At 37.8% G+C, this 15,916-nt stretch overlaps 1 protein-coding gene across 5 annotated transcripts in view; it reads right to left on the bottom strand.

The window, feature by feature from the left end:
- GRIK2 (glutamate ionotropic receptor kainate type subunit 2) overlaps positions 1–15,916 on the bottom strand; it is a 611,480-nt gene that overhangs the window by 37,182 nt on the left and 558,382 nt on the right. For all 5 annotated transcript variants that reach the window (XM_073336875.1, XM_073336874.1, XM_073336872.1 and 2 more), the window contains one exon: positions 6,779–7,004. In XM_073336875.1, the coding sequence (XP_073192976.1) occupies positions 6,779–7,004 (226 nt within the window). The remainder of the gene's footprint in view (positions 1–6,778; positions 7,005–15,916) is intronic.

Raw genomic sequence — 15,916 nt, 5'->3', positions numbered from 1 at the left:
AGCCTTCCAGACATTACTGTAGAACAAATTATTAACAACAACAAAAAGTAATAGCTCTCTTGATGGGAAAGTAACTACATTCAGAACAATCACTCTGAATATTTACCCCAAAAAGTACATGGTTTTCAATTGTTCAAGTGTTGCAATATTTGGGGCTACAATCCTGTTGAGGCCAGACACAATGTAGATAGGTTAAACCTCAGGAATGCAAGATGATAGGGGAAATCATACTTATACATATCACTGGTGCAAAATCAAGCCACATACTCCAATGTTTCCCCAGTCTACAGACACACTATGCAAATAACGTGAAATTAAGATCACTGCGATAGCAGAAAGTCCATTTCAAAACCTCTCTCTCTTATATGGTGGGTGTGACAACAATGCAAGCTGGAATGCAATGACAACAATGCAAGCATGGTGGGTATATGGGCAGAGTTAGGTTGGTTAAGGTGATCTAATTGGGGCATTTTCTAACTTCCTAATGTTTAATGGTATTTTCTTCTTTTTATTTCCTTTTTCTATTTGTTCTTTGTTCCATAACTTGGAATTTCCTGGTTAATTTTTCAAAAAAAAAATACAATTGTCTTCTCTTCTCAAGTAATTTATATGAATAACTGTTACTCTAGCTAAAAGTTGTCCAGTGGGAACAGACAGTTCATAAAAGTAGCATATAATGATACCAGGATGCTTTTGTGAAATGTCTGCATTAAAGAAATGGTAAAAAATCAGTTTAAGAAATACAGTATTGTAAAACTTAAAGTTTAACAGAAGGACTTGTTCAAGTCAACCCCAAGAGGAAAAGGATAAGTAATTTTAAATTAGGTGAGCTATACAGTATATTACTGGATATAACATGGTAGTTAAATGTTATACATTTGTTCATTACACTATTTGTTTAAAAACTATTTGAAACCAGGCACCTCTTACTGAGGTAAAGAAGAATGGTATTGTATTGCATTTATTAATGGCTTACAAGATAAATATAAAAAAATCATGAAGTCATATTCCTAACAGAGGTATGAAATACGAGATAATAAATTATTGCCTGAAACCCTTTTTCTGTAGTGAAGGCTTTAATTTAAGGGAGTGGAGTGTGAAATACCACTTTCTAGATCCTGTGTCTGATGAAATTATGGGAATACCACTGTCTTCAAAATGTGCTTACTCTAAACAACATTTTAATTATGTGCTCTACAGTTGACTGAAATTCAAAAAACAAAAAGCCCTCCACATGGGTCTGATTCATCAAAAAGAAGGCTTTAAGTGAAAAATGTTCACTAGAATTTCATTGGGCAGCAGGAGAGAAAACTAAACAAATAAACAAACCAGTGGGGGGTAGGGGCATAGCACACGTGCAAGTGACCTGAATGCCAATACATTAGTCTGGACCAATAAATTTATGTGGAAGCCGCATATGCCTTGGGCAAGTAAAGGAGCAACCTCCCGTTAAGAAAAATAACAAATGAAATATACATTTTTCTGTAAGGGGAAGAAAATGAAATGAAATGTTAACAAATGTAGCAGTATCCCTTTAGAACTGAATGTGAAAAGGAACACAGTGAAAAATGCCATTCCTGAACCAACAGAATGTGAAAGCCTGAGGGTCTTATTCTAACCTATTGAACTTCTATGCGTATGTTGATTTCTGGAGCTTATGGCCAATGCAACTCTGCTAGAAGACTATGTATTTTATTCATATTCTTTTCATTTGACATGGGCACTATATTTTTTAGGTCATGACACTATGAATTCCACTGCTAATTTTATGTTATGCATGTATATGTACATATGCATACACACTTTTATGTATTTATACAAAACAGAGGGCCTGATTCACTTCCATGTTACTGCAGTTTTATCCTAGTGTTGCTCCATTGAAATCAAGTTTACGATTAAGTTATGCCTACTATATCTATGTGATTTGCCAATTTGTTACTCCAGTTTTACAGTGAGGAGTCAGGTCCACAGAGAGGCCATAGTTGCTAGCATTTAACTTTTTTCCCTTCTTGTAATAACTCTTCAAATAATTTGGGAGTCACCAGACAGTTGCATATCTCAGGAGGCAGTTGCATCTGAGCTCAGAAGCTACTAAAGATAGACATTTTTAAATCAGCAAGTCCAGATAACTTGCATCTTAGAGGCTTTAAAGAGCTGGCCAAGGGACTTGCTGGACCTTTAATGTTGATTTTCAATAAGTCTTGGAGCACTGGGGAAGTTCCAGAAGACTGGAAGAAAACTAATGTTATGCCAATATCTAAAAAGGGTCAAAGGGTAAATGGGATGACATGAGTAATTATAGGCTTGTCAGTCTGACATCAAGCCCAGGCAAGACAATGGAGGGACAGATATGGAACTCAATTACAAAAGAATTAAAGGAGGTTAATATAATTAATGACTATCAACATGGATTTATGGAAAATAGATATAGTCAAACTAACATGATATCTTTTTGTTGGATGAGATTAAAAGTTTGACTGATGAAGGTAATAGTGTTGATGTAACATACTTGGATTTCTGTAAAGCATTTGACTTTGTTCCACATGACACTTCGATTAAAGAGCAAGACTGATATAAAATTAACATGGCACACAATAAATGGATTAAATGCTGGCTAACTGACAGCTCTCAAAATTGTCAGTGAGCGGGCATGTTTCTAGAGCAGACCCACAGGGATCTGTTCTTGGCTTTATGCTATTTAGCATTGTTATCAATGACGTGAAAGGAAAACATAAAATTATCACTGATAAAGTTTGCAGATGACTCAAAAAATTGGGGGAGTGGTAAATAATAAAGAGGACAGGTCATGAATACAGAACTAAACTGGGCACAAGCAAACAATATGCATTTTAATGTGACTAAATGTAAATATATACATCTAGGAACTAAGAATGTAGGCCAAACTTACAGGATGGGAACTTCTACCCTGGGAAGCAATGACTTCAAAAAAAAAAAAATTGAGGGTCGTTGTGGATAATCAGCTGAACCTGAGCTCTCAGTGCGATGTTGTGGTCAGAAGGCCTAATATGATCATTGGATGCATAAACAAGAATCTCAAGAAGGCGTTTTGGGGTTTTGGGGTATTGGCACTGGTCTGACTGCTGATGGAATACTGTGACCACAATTCAAGAAGGATGTTGATAACTTGGAGAGGGTTCAGAGAAGAGCCACAAGAACGCTTAAAGCATTAGAAAACCTCCCTCATAGTAACAGACTCAAAGAGTTCTATCTATTTAGCTTAACAAAGAGAAGATTAAGGGGTGACTTGATTACAACCTGTAAGTACTCACATGGGAAACAATTTTTTAATAATGGGCTCTTCAGTCTAGCAGAGAAAGGTCTAACACAATCCAATGGCTTGAATTTTGAAACTAATTGAGACTGGAAATAAGGTATAAATTGTTAATGAGAGTAATTAATCATTGGAACAATTTACCAAGACTGGTGGGAGATTCTCCATCACTGCCAATTTTTAAATCAAGACTGGATGTTTTTCTAAAAGATATGATCCAACAGTCCCATTGGAGCTATGACCAGCAGAGCACAATGTACAGTATCTCTGAGGCTGCTCCAATTTGGAAGAGGGGTTAAATTGGCTCCTTGACAGCCCCATGATCAGTGAATCCCTGAGGTAGTGTAAAGCTACTTTTTCATTCCTACCTCAGACTTGCTCTGATGCTTAATTCTGCCAAATAGAGGCTGAAGCTGCTGTTGGTTGTGTCCAAGCTGCCTCTTTCCCCTGCTCCCTCTTGCTCTATCTTCCTCCTAGCAGCTCCCAGTCTTTCTCTCCAGCTCTGCTGCACTGCGATGCACAGAACAGGCAGTTGGGAAACCAGCACTGAAAGTGGTGTAAGAGCAGCAGGGGAGAAAGAAGGGCTGCCCCTGAAAACCCAACAGCTGCATAAACAATGTGTCCTGGAGGAGGAACTCAAACATCAAAATCTTTTTTTTTTTTTCATTCCCAGCTTCTCTGGATAGACAGAGAGACTTGGAACAGAGAGGAGAACTTGTGACTATGACAGGTCAGATCAGGACTGAAAATGGGTAACAAGCTCCTTCCCTGCAAGTGATAAAGTTGTTCATCCTGATTAAAGATGGAAAAAACAGATCAAGATAAAATTAGAACTTCTACAAACTGTAGAAACCAAAATTCTACTCATGCTTTTAAAGAACTACTCAAATTCTATTCAAAGTAATTAATATAAAAATATAAAAAAATACTTTTCATTTGTAATCCTTCAATTCCTTATTCTAGATAGAAACAGGAAAAATACACCACAAAAAGCTGTATTTTTGATATTACCATACCAACTGGAAACAGGAAATGCCAAAAATCTCATATTCTTGTATAATGTCCAGTCTATTTTTGCAGACCCCCAAAAGTATAAGACATTACTGGTATGATCTGCACAAGTACTCAAGCTAAACTTCTGAGTCTTACATGGTTCACTTCACATTAACTCTGATGTTTATTATGGAATACAGCGAGGCTTGGCAGAATTTGATTTTTATTTTGTTATAATTTCTATGGATAATATGTTTATTTTTAGGTTTTAGAGTAACAGCCGTGTTAGTCTGTATTTGCAAAAAGAAAAGGAGTACTTGTGGCATCTTAGAAACTAACCAATTTATTTGAGCATAAGCTTTCGTGAGCTACAGCTCACTTCATCGGATGCATACTGTGGAAACTGCAGAAGACATTATATACACAGAGACCATGAAACAATACCTACTCCCACCCCACTCTCTTGGTAGCTATACCAGCAGGAGAGTGGGGTGGGAGTAGGTATTGTTTCATGGTCTCTGTGTATATAATGTCTTCTGCAGTTTCCACAGTATGCATCCGATGAAGTGAGCTGTAGCTCACGAAAGCTTATGCTCAAATAAATTGGTTAGTCTCTAAGATGTTTATTTTTAAACATTTTAATTTTGTATCAATTTAAATTTTCACACGTGTGCAAGATCATGGGTTTTAAGTACTTTTTTAATTTCAGTTTTCACAGTTGAAGGAAATGGGGGGGTTCCAACATTAATTATTTAATGAGAGTAGACACTGAGATTCAAAAAGTAAAGGCTTTATAACGATTAAAACACAAATTATCACCATCACATGTCAAAATATACAAAATAAATATATTAATTAATATAAGAAATCCTTAAATCAAACTCTCAAATAGCATTTTTCTTCCTCTGCCTATCTGTAAATTTCAGCAGTTGCCAAACCATAAATAGGAGCTGACGCTGATTTAGGAAACCATGAAACTTGTTGTGATTGCCACTGAAGTTGTCAGGCAAGGGGAGCTTTGTATAGTGGGAGTGGGGATAAGAACTGAAGTCAGTGAGGCTTGAGCTTGCAGGGCCACCTTCTGTGCCTGCAGGGCAGCAACCTGGGCATGCACAGTCCATAGGGCCCCCAGGGCTTGTCTACACTACCTGCCGGATCGGTGAGCAGCGATCAATCCAGCGGGGACCGATTTATCACATCTAATATAGATGCAATAAATCAACCACTGAGCATTCTCCCGTTGACTCCAGTACTGCACCAGAATGAGAAGTGCAAGTGGAGTTGATGGGAGAGTGTCAGCTGTCGACTTACTGCAGTGAAGACACCATAACTGAAGTTGCGTATCTTAGCTCAACCCCGCACAGTAGTGTAGACAAGCTCCCACTATCTCCAGCAGAGAGATATTGACCTTTATAGGATCCTTACTCACTGTATGCTCTACTTCCCTTATTGTTTACAGGGTTTGGTTCTGCTCAGACTGTCAATGAATGGAGAAGGAGTTAGGTCTAGTGGTTAGAACAGGAGTCAGTAGCAAGGACAGGAACTGGAGTCAGAGGTCAGGAATTGGAGCCCAGGGTCAGAAGCAGGTTGGAATTTACAGAACTATGATTTCCACACAGGGTACAGTTGCAATCATATTCACTTATTGCAATCACTGAAACAATAATGCTATTAGTATGTCTGAGTAGTTCTATTAAAATTACAAAAAAAATCTCCATAGGTAAAGCTGCCTGGTAATATTAGCTAGTTTTTCTTTGCAAGACCTTCCAATAACTTTCTCTTCTTAACCTTCCTTATGCTAGTGATTCTTGACTTAAAGTATTGGTGTTTAAAGTAATGGTATTTAGGCACAGGCTTAGGTGCTTACTAAACTGAAATCTCAGCCCCCAGTCCTGCAATCAGGTCCTTATGTCCACTCAGTAGGACCCTGCTCAGGAACTGATTGCAGGATTATGAATTGCAATCACAGCTCCATAATTTAGATACAGAAAGTTTTAGTTCACTGTTTTTTTCTCCAGGGTTTATGTATAACATACTATTATGACTGTTTCCCCAACAATCTTAGCGAACTCGATACTTAAACTTTTCTATATAGCAGAACTACGAATGCCCACTATATTTACCTATGCAGTCACTGCACTACCACTACATAATTTATTCTATACCATAAATACAAAAAATACTGTATGAGATCAAGTTCTTGTCAAGGTAAGTATTTCCTTTAGTTGAATTTGCAGTCCCCATCTAGAGCACAGGCATTATACATGCAAACGTCGTGTCATTTTTTTAGGGTAACCAAGACATCATTTTCTAAATTAAACTAGATCCATAAATTGTGTTAATATAATATGGTATGTTTACTTTGTTGTGGGGAGAGGGAGAAAAAGTGCTTGTAGTTTATGGAGAGCAACAATATTGTATACTAGAGCTTTTTGTGCTATCACTGCAGCTAAGATTAATGAGCACAGAACAAATGGTTGACATATAACCTACCCATGGGAGTTCCAACGCCATAACCTTTTGAGTCTATCAGGCCTCCAATCTGTGTTAGGTTACAGTTCCGCTGTGTGACAAACTCAATAGTTGTGGATTCCATTAGAAAGGCATAATCAGAGGTGAGTACACGCTGGATGCCTTCTTCGTTACTTTTGACAAGCACCGACTGCCTCCTGCTACTCATAAAGGCCCACATCTTGTCATAAGTGGAGATTTTTGATTTCTGAAACATAAAATATTAAAATACAGTATTAACATGAATATGTTTATGACAAAGTAGGAAAAGCCCCAATTAACATAGCATTTCTAGGAATAACTGTATTCATTTAATACTTTAGATCTATATAGGGTACAGATTTCCAAAAGAGCTCTGCTCCCATTTAGACACCAACATGATTAGCCAAACCTTCAAAAACGCTGATCACATTGGGTGCTTGATTCTTTGAAAATCAAGGGTGACGTCCTGGCACCATTGAAGTTAATGGACAAAACTTTCATTGACTTCAATAGGGCCAAGATTTCACCCCTGACTGTAAGTCTCACAAACAATACTTTGGGTTGCTTGAAAGTCTGACACTTATTTTAATGCCTAAACAGTTGCGGAGCTCTTTTGAAAAACTGACTGACAGCATCTGACATCTTCAAGGATCTCAAAACACTTCATAAGTGACAGTATATGAATACAAGCCCACGGAAATTAAATCACTTATGGGATGGAGGGTGGCAACCTTCTGGTCCACAGTACACTGTAACAGCAATCTGAGGAGGGGAACTCCTAGCCAAAGATATCATTACAAACTTTATTGATAATACTGTTTTGTTATGTGTCAAAGAACTACGCCTAACATGCCCCTTATTTGTTGCTTCATTCACTGAGTATTCACAGGAAACTGTATAGTTCAGTGGAGATAGGACTGTGAGACAGCAGACCAGAGTTCTATACCCTGTTCTATGTGACCTTAGACAAGTCACTTTGCCACTTCTGTAAAATAAGACTGATAATATATACCGTACTTTGTTAAAGCACTTGAGATTTAGGGATGAAAATCACTATATATGTATTATACATATATATGATTCCTATTTTATTGCATTGTGTTACCCTCACCTTCATCCAAGAATGTCCCAGACCAAGATTATCATTAGGAGATGTGCTGTAATGCTAACGCCTAGCCACTAAGACAAGAGTAGAAATCTGATATAGCAGACTAGTATAACCAGATTCTTCAGGGAGTCTCTGATCTGTTAATATTAACCCCAAGCATAAGTCCATTTTCAGCTCTGGGGGAGACACTGGCAAAGATTGACACTGCAGATCTTTCTGAAGTTCAGCTAACTGGCAGCTGTAACTTCTGCCCCAACAAGAATTAGTGGTGTATGTGGAATAGAAAGGGGAACATTTATTCTGAATAAGGATGAGTTTGTATCCCTGCTGAGATAGAATCCAAGGCTTATTTCAGTCTGCTTGGGGACTTCAGAACATCCATCATTCAAGTATGTTAACTAATCCAGTAGTCAACGCTAATCAAATTGACGAGTTTGACATCCAGCTGCAAGAGCTCACTGATACTGTGCCAAAACACGCTATGGTGTTGACTGCAGAGGGTTTCAGTGTGAAAGTTGAGAAAAAGGTTGTGGATAAGAATACGATGTGGAGACATGGAACAGAAGAAACAAACAGTCTCCTGTTCATTGATTTCTGGTCTGAGAATCAAATGATTCTTACAAACACGTTATATCAATATTACAATGTAAGAGAATGCACTTGAGCCCTGTATATCAGCTCAATGGGAATCAAAATGATTATATCATACAGAAAAGAGGGAACAACAATGTTTTTCAATTACTGCAAAACTCTCCAAATTTCCCATATCACCATTTAATTCTTTCATCATTCAAGCTTTACCCTAAGTGCACAAAACAATATTTTTAGCCACTGTGGAATAAACTGAACAACACTGAAAATTGGTACAGAGAATAACTTTGGCAAACCATTAGATACATTGGTGTTGTGTGAGCTAGGGGGAGAGAAGCCAAATAAAGAATAGGAGAGAATAAAGTGAAAGACAATCACTAGGATGAAAATGTGTCAAAAATTGGAACTGTTGCTCTCTATTGAAGCACGTAGAAATATACGAGAGACTGAACAATGGAGAGAATACACAGATAACTTCTACACCAGTGGCTCTCAACTCTGGTCCACCGCTTGTTCAGGGAAAGCCCGTGGCGCGCCGGGCCAGTTTGTTTACCTGCCGCATCCGCAGGTTCGGCCCGTTGCAGCTCCCACTGGCCATGGTTCGCCGCTCCAGGCCAATGGGAGCTGCAAAAAGTGGTGTGGGCCGAGGAACTTGCTGGCAGCCCTTCCTGCAGCCCCCATTGGCCTGGAACGGAGAACCACGGCCAGCAGGAGCTGCAATTATCCGAACCTGAGGACACGGCAGGTAAACAAACTGGTCCACCACTTGTTCAGGGAAAGTCCCCGGTGTGCCGGGCCAGAGTTGAGAACCACTGTTCTACACAAAGATGGACAAGATGACGGACTTAATCAGCTGGGACAAAGTCCCAGCCACATCTGAAAAGGAACTAATACCTCTAAGGAATAAGGTAGTGAATAAAATTAAAGCAGAACCAAGTTTCTGGCTAAGATGGTGTAACATGCTGCTGGGCATACCCAGAGTTGTGAGCCACTGTTACCTCTCTGCCTCAACAAGGGTGAGTTTTGCTGGCAATTAGACTCTGTGTCAACTCCCTGCCACACCAGTCTGTCTTCCTTACCAGCAAACTCCTCAGACAAACTCCAACTGCCAGCCCAAACCTTACCTAGCAGGTAAAAATCAGTGCACTCCAGCCCCTGAACTCCTCAGAGATATTTCTCTGCATAGCCCCTACCACTGTGTATTCAAAGAAGATGTTAAATTTGCTGCTCTGTTAAAGAATCAGTACATAGTAATTTAGGTTTCAGAGTAGCAGCCGTGTTAGTCTGTATTCGCAAAAAGAAAGAGAGGACTTGTGGCACCTTAGAGACTAACCAATTTATTTGAGCATAAACTTTCGTGAGCTACAGCTCAGTTCATCGGATGCATGAAGTGAGCTGTAGCTCACGAAAGCTTATGCTCAAATAAATTGGTTAGTCTCTAAGGTGCCACAAGTACTCCTTTTCTTTTTACACAGTAATTTATTAATTTAACTGAGGTGACTATGCCTGATACAGCACTGAATTGGTTTAAAGTGAAAGTAAAGCAAGTGTATTTTTAAAAAGAGGATTAAATGATACCAAGTAACAGGGATAAAGGTAGACATGGTTACAAAAATATAAAACTTAAAACACACATTTAAAAGTCTAAAACTTAATCTAGGAAGACACAATCTTTGTTCAAGATGGATTATTTTACCCCCAGTTTTTCCTTTTTCATTTTAGATAAAATTGCTTGGTTTCTTTGTCTCCTAAAGTGGAAGATCAAGGAAGAGTCTCTCTCTGTTCCTCATATCCCCAAAAGGATTGACTTTGTTTTACAAGTCTGGAAGGTCTCCTGGGGATTCAGTCTCCTGTGTCATTCTGGGCTGCAGGAGCTATGTTAATTCTCTGTCTCTTTAGTTCAGGATCAGGATAATCCCCATTGATTTAGCTGAATGGCTTTGTTTACTGCTAATATGTAAATTGGGGTGAACCTACATTCCTTTGTCTAGGACAAAGCTGTTTATCGCCTTTACCTAGGTTAGGCTTTTTGATCTTAAATATATCCTAGTAACATCATACACAGGGAATTCAGAACTTCACATGCAACATTAACACATGCATTTTACAATGCTTTCCGATGATACCTCACAAGGCATATTTTGTACAAATATTGTAGGATGTGAATACAGAGGTGCCTAGGGTCACAGATGGCATGCTTGCTGGAATCATTAAAACAATCTTATGCATGTATCAACATTTTATGCATGATTTGTGAGGTTACATGGAAGATAGAGCAATATCTTGGTAATTAGTGAAAGACTCTGTTCACCTATCTACGAAAATACGTAGCTCTGAATATAGTGTGAATTAGAGAATTCATTTCTCATGCAGACGAAACAAATAATAAAAAAAATAAAAAACCTGTACTGTTTCTATTCATCCTAGAAAAGATAAAGATCAGAGTTTAAGTGATGCCAGAAAAATAGACAGCCTACTAATGAACACTAGATCATATATTTACTGTACTTTAATATTGTAAGGCAGAGACTTGGGATGTGTTTTGTGCACAACAGGGAACCTTTTGACACAGACAAAATATCTTTTGATTCAAACAAATCAATTTAGTGAACTAAAATTTAGTGAACTACTGTATAGTCTCTAGTATGACTGGAATCCAAAAGCCAGAACAATCAAAATCATCACAGGCTGGTTTGACATGGAACTAAGGAGAATGACACTACTTATTGCTTCTGGTGGTTATGATTGTGACATTCGTATTGATGGAAGCAGATTCTGCAATTTATATTATGCTTCCATTTTTACTTATTTGTGAGCAAATAGGATGAATTGACTTACAGGTTCCATTGGTGAAGTACATTGTGGTGTTTTGCATTAGCACACCATTTCTGACCTAACTGAAAATCACTGTATCCACTGGAAGTGATGTCTAGTTGGGATAACCTGTGGTGACAAGATTTATTATGCTTGTGCTCCCATAGTAATGCAGGAGATATTCAGTGACTAATAAAACCAGCTGTCTACACTTTGTGAAATTTGCATTACACTGGAATACAAAAGAGAAGACGGCAATGGAAACATTGCAGCCCATCCCAACAAGCAGGAAAATTGGAAATGAAGACATTAAGAAAATCAAGAAGTTCAGCTTCCTGGTGCATGGAGATGGCAGCTATCACAATGACATCCAGAGGCAGCTGCCAATGGTCTATTCAGTACTCATAAATTAAAGATCATTTGAAGACAACAGTGTGTGTCTCAGAGATCATGAACATAAGAATGGCGAAGCCTCTGAGTTAGCCTATTGCTATGCACATCTACGAAGGCTGGAAATGGGAGGCAGTGTCTTTACTAATGCAATGTTCCTGCTATATACTGAAGTGTTAGAGAGAAAAGACAAATATTGCTGCACAGCAACAGTATGGAATGAAACAGGTGAGAAGGGGGAACTATGGGGACGCTGTATGATGACAAGGGAGAATGCCAAAATAAATAAAGATCAAAGGAAAGGCACAGGATATGGTACGTACACAGCATCAAACAATGTGTTAGTGAGGGCAAGAGTGGAGCAAAAGTGTGCAGTGCCAGAACTGATGCATTGTTCCTCTTTTGTAATTATAACAATATGTACAAAGTGTGCTTTAATTATATCAAATTGTAGTTCTTAACATCTAAAAATTTTAAATGTAATGGGCAACCTCCTAGCCTCAGCTACACTTATGAAACCTTCCCTAATTCTTGAAAGTCGGGTGGGCAGATCAGGGATATGGTGTACATCCTCATTTTCTTGCTTTTTTAAAAAAAATCACAAGGATCTAATTCTTTTAAATGGAGGCCTTTTACATTGTGAAGGGGCCTTAATGTAAATGAGAATTAGGCGCCAAGTGTTTATATTTAAATGCAAAAGGAGAAGCCTATAGGCTCAAAAGATTTCATCACTGGGGAAGTGATATGGTAGTTATTCTTCTGTGTTCTCTGTTTGTCTCTGATCTCACAGGAGTGTTGTCCTTTGTTTTGAAGAGCACAGCATTCTGAATGTTCAAAAGTTACTTTCATCATGCCCCAGATTCATAGATTACACAGTCAGAAATGACCAATAACATAATTTAATCTGACCTCTTTCCTAACATAGGCTAGAGAACCTCACCCAGTAATTCCTGCATCAAGCCCATAACTTCTGTTTGAGATAGGAAGAGAAGAACGATAAACTCAGGAATGCCCACCTCTGTCAGGGAGGTTCACTTCACATGTAATTCACAGTTGAGCATAGTAAGCACTGTTTCCCATGACCTTTCAGTTTACCATGCTGTGCAAGATGAGGAAAGCTTTCTTTTAACAAAAACAAAATATTTTCTGCTGCTACCCCTTTGAAAAATAGCCAGTAGAATAGTGTCATTCATATGTATAGCTGATGGACAACTCTTTATTAGCATGGGGAAAGTGTTTTTTCTTAAGTCATTTCACACTTCAGTTCTCTGAATCAATTCCTTAGTTCCTAAAGAAATCTGAACATGCTAAGGTATGGAAATGCACAGTTAGGACAACCAAAGAATCTTAACTCTGATCTTTAGTGACACCATGCATAATGGCTTCTAAGGCACTACTATTGCTGCCTATCATGTTAACCAATACTGTCTCATTGTTTCTTGGTACTCCCCAATTAGTATGTCTATATCCATCTGTTTTCTCTTGTCTTATATTTAGATTGTTCCTCTTTGTGGCTTGGGCGCTCTTTTTATTCTGTGTTTGTACAGCACCTAGCATAAAGGGTCCCTGGTCCTTAGGATTGCTAGGAGCTATAGTCATACAAATAAGAAATAATAGCTCTACGATTACGACTAAGGTATCTTTGTGATTGTAGCCTCAGATTTAAATTAAACTAATATTTGAAGATAGTACAAGAAAAACATGTAATGTCTCTGCCTCTCATGGTGTCACTACAGGGTAGAGGTCCAGGTGCTTAATTTCTTAAGGAAAACATTTTAAATTATTTTTAATACCTAAAGTAAAAGTCCTAGTCTTTTTAATACCTAAAGTATTATTTTTAATACCTAAAGTAAAAGTAATTTACTTGTAAAATCTCAGATAAATAATTCTATACTCCAAAAGTAAGTGCTCTAATTCTGGCAAGGATATGCTGTATTTTTTATGCATAACATATTGCTTGAATCCCTAATTTCAGTGCGAAACTCAAGCTGGTAACCATTCTAAACACATATGTAATATGCAGTTTTGAACCACTACAATAGAATGCTTCAGTACTTTTTGTAAGTATATGGGGTAATCTCTGATATTTTGTACACTAAGTAGCATACACTCTTCTACCAATAGAAGATAATGTGCTAGAACTAATTAGCTTAATTACAGTTTATCTCTTAAGCAGATCAAGTATGTCGTTATAAATGAACTTTGGGCTGGTAATAGGTTTTCTGAGAAGATTATCAAGAGTTAAAGAAAATTTTTTAAGTGACGCTACATTTAGCCCTTCACTTGATTTTCATGCCACCTAAAACACACTCTGGATTTTCTTCAGGGCTCAAAGAAAAAGTATAAAGGATGAAAGACACCCTTACATGTTATCAGACTGGTCTCCTGGATTCTATGACCTCCATTTTATAAAAAAAAATCAGAATTGCTGAGGCCTGTAAACCCTTAAGTGAACCAGCCGATTTAGTTTTTGTTGTATCAGCACAAAACTGATCAAACCAGTGCATACGACACTCTCTCCTTTGTAACAGCAGTTTTCATGGTCCATAGAGCACAAATGAAGAAAGGTAGGAAAGGTGTTCCTGCCAAGAATGGAGTTACAGGGAATGAAAAATGAAGTGCTGGGAAAAATAAATTTTACTCTGCCGCCAACTGTGCTGGCTTTTTGTTTCAGGAAACCAAAGATAGTGCAAATTTAATCATTAAAAAGGTAGTTAGAGGTAAAGCTATTGGATTAATAGTTAATGCTGAATTACTGCAATGTTTTCCTTGACAACATTACACCAGCCAGTTTTGACCTGTAAATAAGTAAAAACTTTGTAGCATGAAAATCACTAATGAATTTCAGAAAATTTTCTTCTCTTGCATATCAGAAAGTTATTGCTGGATTATCATCAGCTGCACAATTATTCTTCCTGTAGAACAGCAGGAAATAAGACAAGTTAGGGGTGATGCTTTTTACACTGCCCTAGGTTTTATTAATAGACGCAACACATTAGACAAATACAATTTCATCTGATTTTAAATACCTTATACTCAAATTGGTTTAGAAAGGCAAATGAATTCTTCGCCTCTGCTCATTCTGCCTGCTGTCAAATACAAATTAGAATTTAGGACTCCGCGTGAGAATACTTGGCCTCCATTATATCTGAACACAGTCTCACCTTCTGCAAGTAGTGAGACAACAGCGTCATCAGTATTTGTGTCATTCTTGAAAGATGAAGCTGAGAATTTAGTCCACAAATCCTGACAAAGAAAAGTTTACTTACAGCTGAGAGTCTGAGGCTTTATCACAACAACGTATGTTTAACTATAGCTACATTCACACAGCTGCAATACTGATGTGGAAACTGTTCATGCAACATTTTGTGATAAAGTTTATTACACATTAGGCTGGAAAGACTTAGCTCATGATGAGATTTGAAACAGACTGATCAGGAGCACTAGGATTCAAACTTACAGCCTCTCATAGCTACCCTGCTCAAGAGCTCCGCACACAATTTAAAACAAAACAAAACAAAACCAGTAACCTTTATTTTCCAATGTCTTTAGGAATAAATATTGTGCTTTTATCTCAACAGTGCTTGGAAAAGGCAACTGAAGTTCCACTGACAGGTTATCCACTCTGTACCTGGCTAGAATAAGCATCAGCACTAATTGATATCCATATTTAATCCCCATCAAAACAAATCTAATACCACCAAGACAGGATTTTCTATATAGTTTCTTCCAATCAGCTCCATCCCATCAGCCATGTTGCTAAAACCATCCAAAAAAAATATTGTACAGCTAAAAATTTATAACGATGTTCAGTATTTCCTCACAAATTAGCTTGTGTAAAAACATTTGAAAGTACCTAGTCTGAGAGAAGCCCTCATCAGGGGTCTTTTTGTAGTGATGGGATTTGAACTCAGCATTGCTTTTATTGCAGTAAATAAATTACCAACAATGCTGGAACATATGTTCTGGGTGAGAACAGCTGAGTCTCTATCGTCTGACCTTGGTCACTAGACATTTGCAGTTATTTCAGGCAAACAGAATTGATGGCATATGTAGTTCATATCAAAGATGTAGAGGAGTCTACTATAGTGATCTGAAAAGCAGTTTGTTAGCAAGCCCGTCAGTTCTTGGAATAATTCTGGCAGTTTTATCTTGAAGCTTCTTCAGTCTCCTAAAACAACATACTTGAGGTGATGGACAATGCAATGTTTTAACAGCTGCTTTCTTCCAAACAA

This window comes from Lepidochelys kempii, chromosome 3, assembly GCF_965140265.1.
Source record: "Lepidochelys kempii isolate rLepKem1 chromosome 3, rLepKem1.hap2, whole genome shotgun sequence".
Taxonomy (NCBI): Eukaryota; Metazoa; Chordata; order Testudines; family Cheloniidae; genus Lepidochelys; species Lepidochelys kempii.
This window is presented reverse-complemented; position numbering and strand designations above follow the sequence as displayed.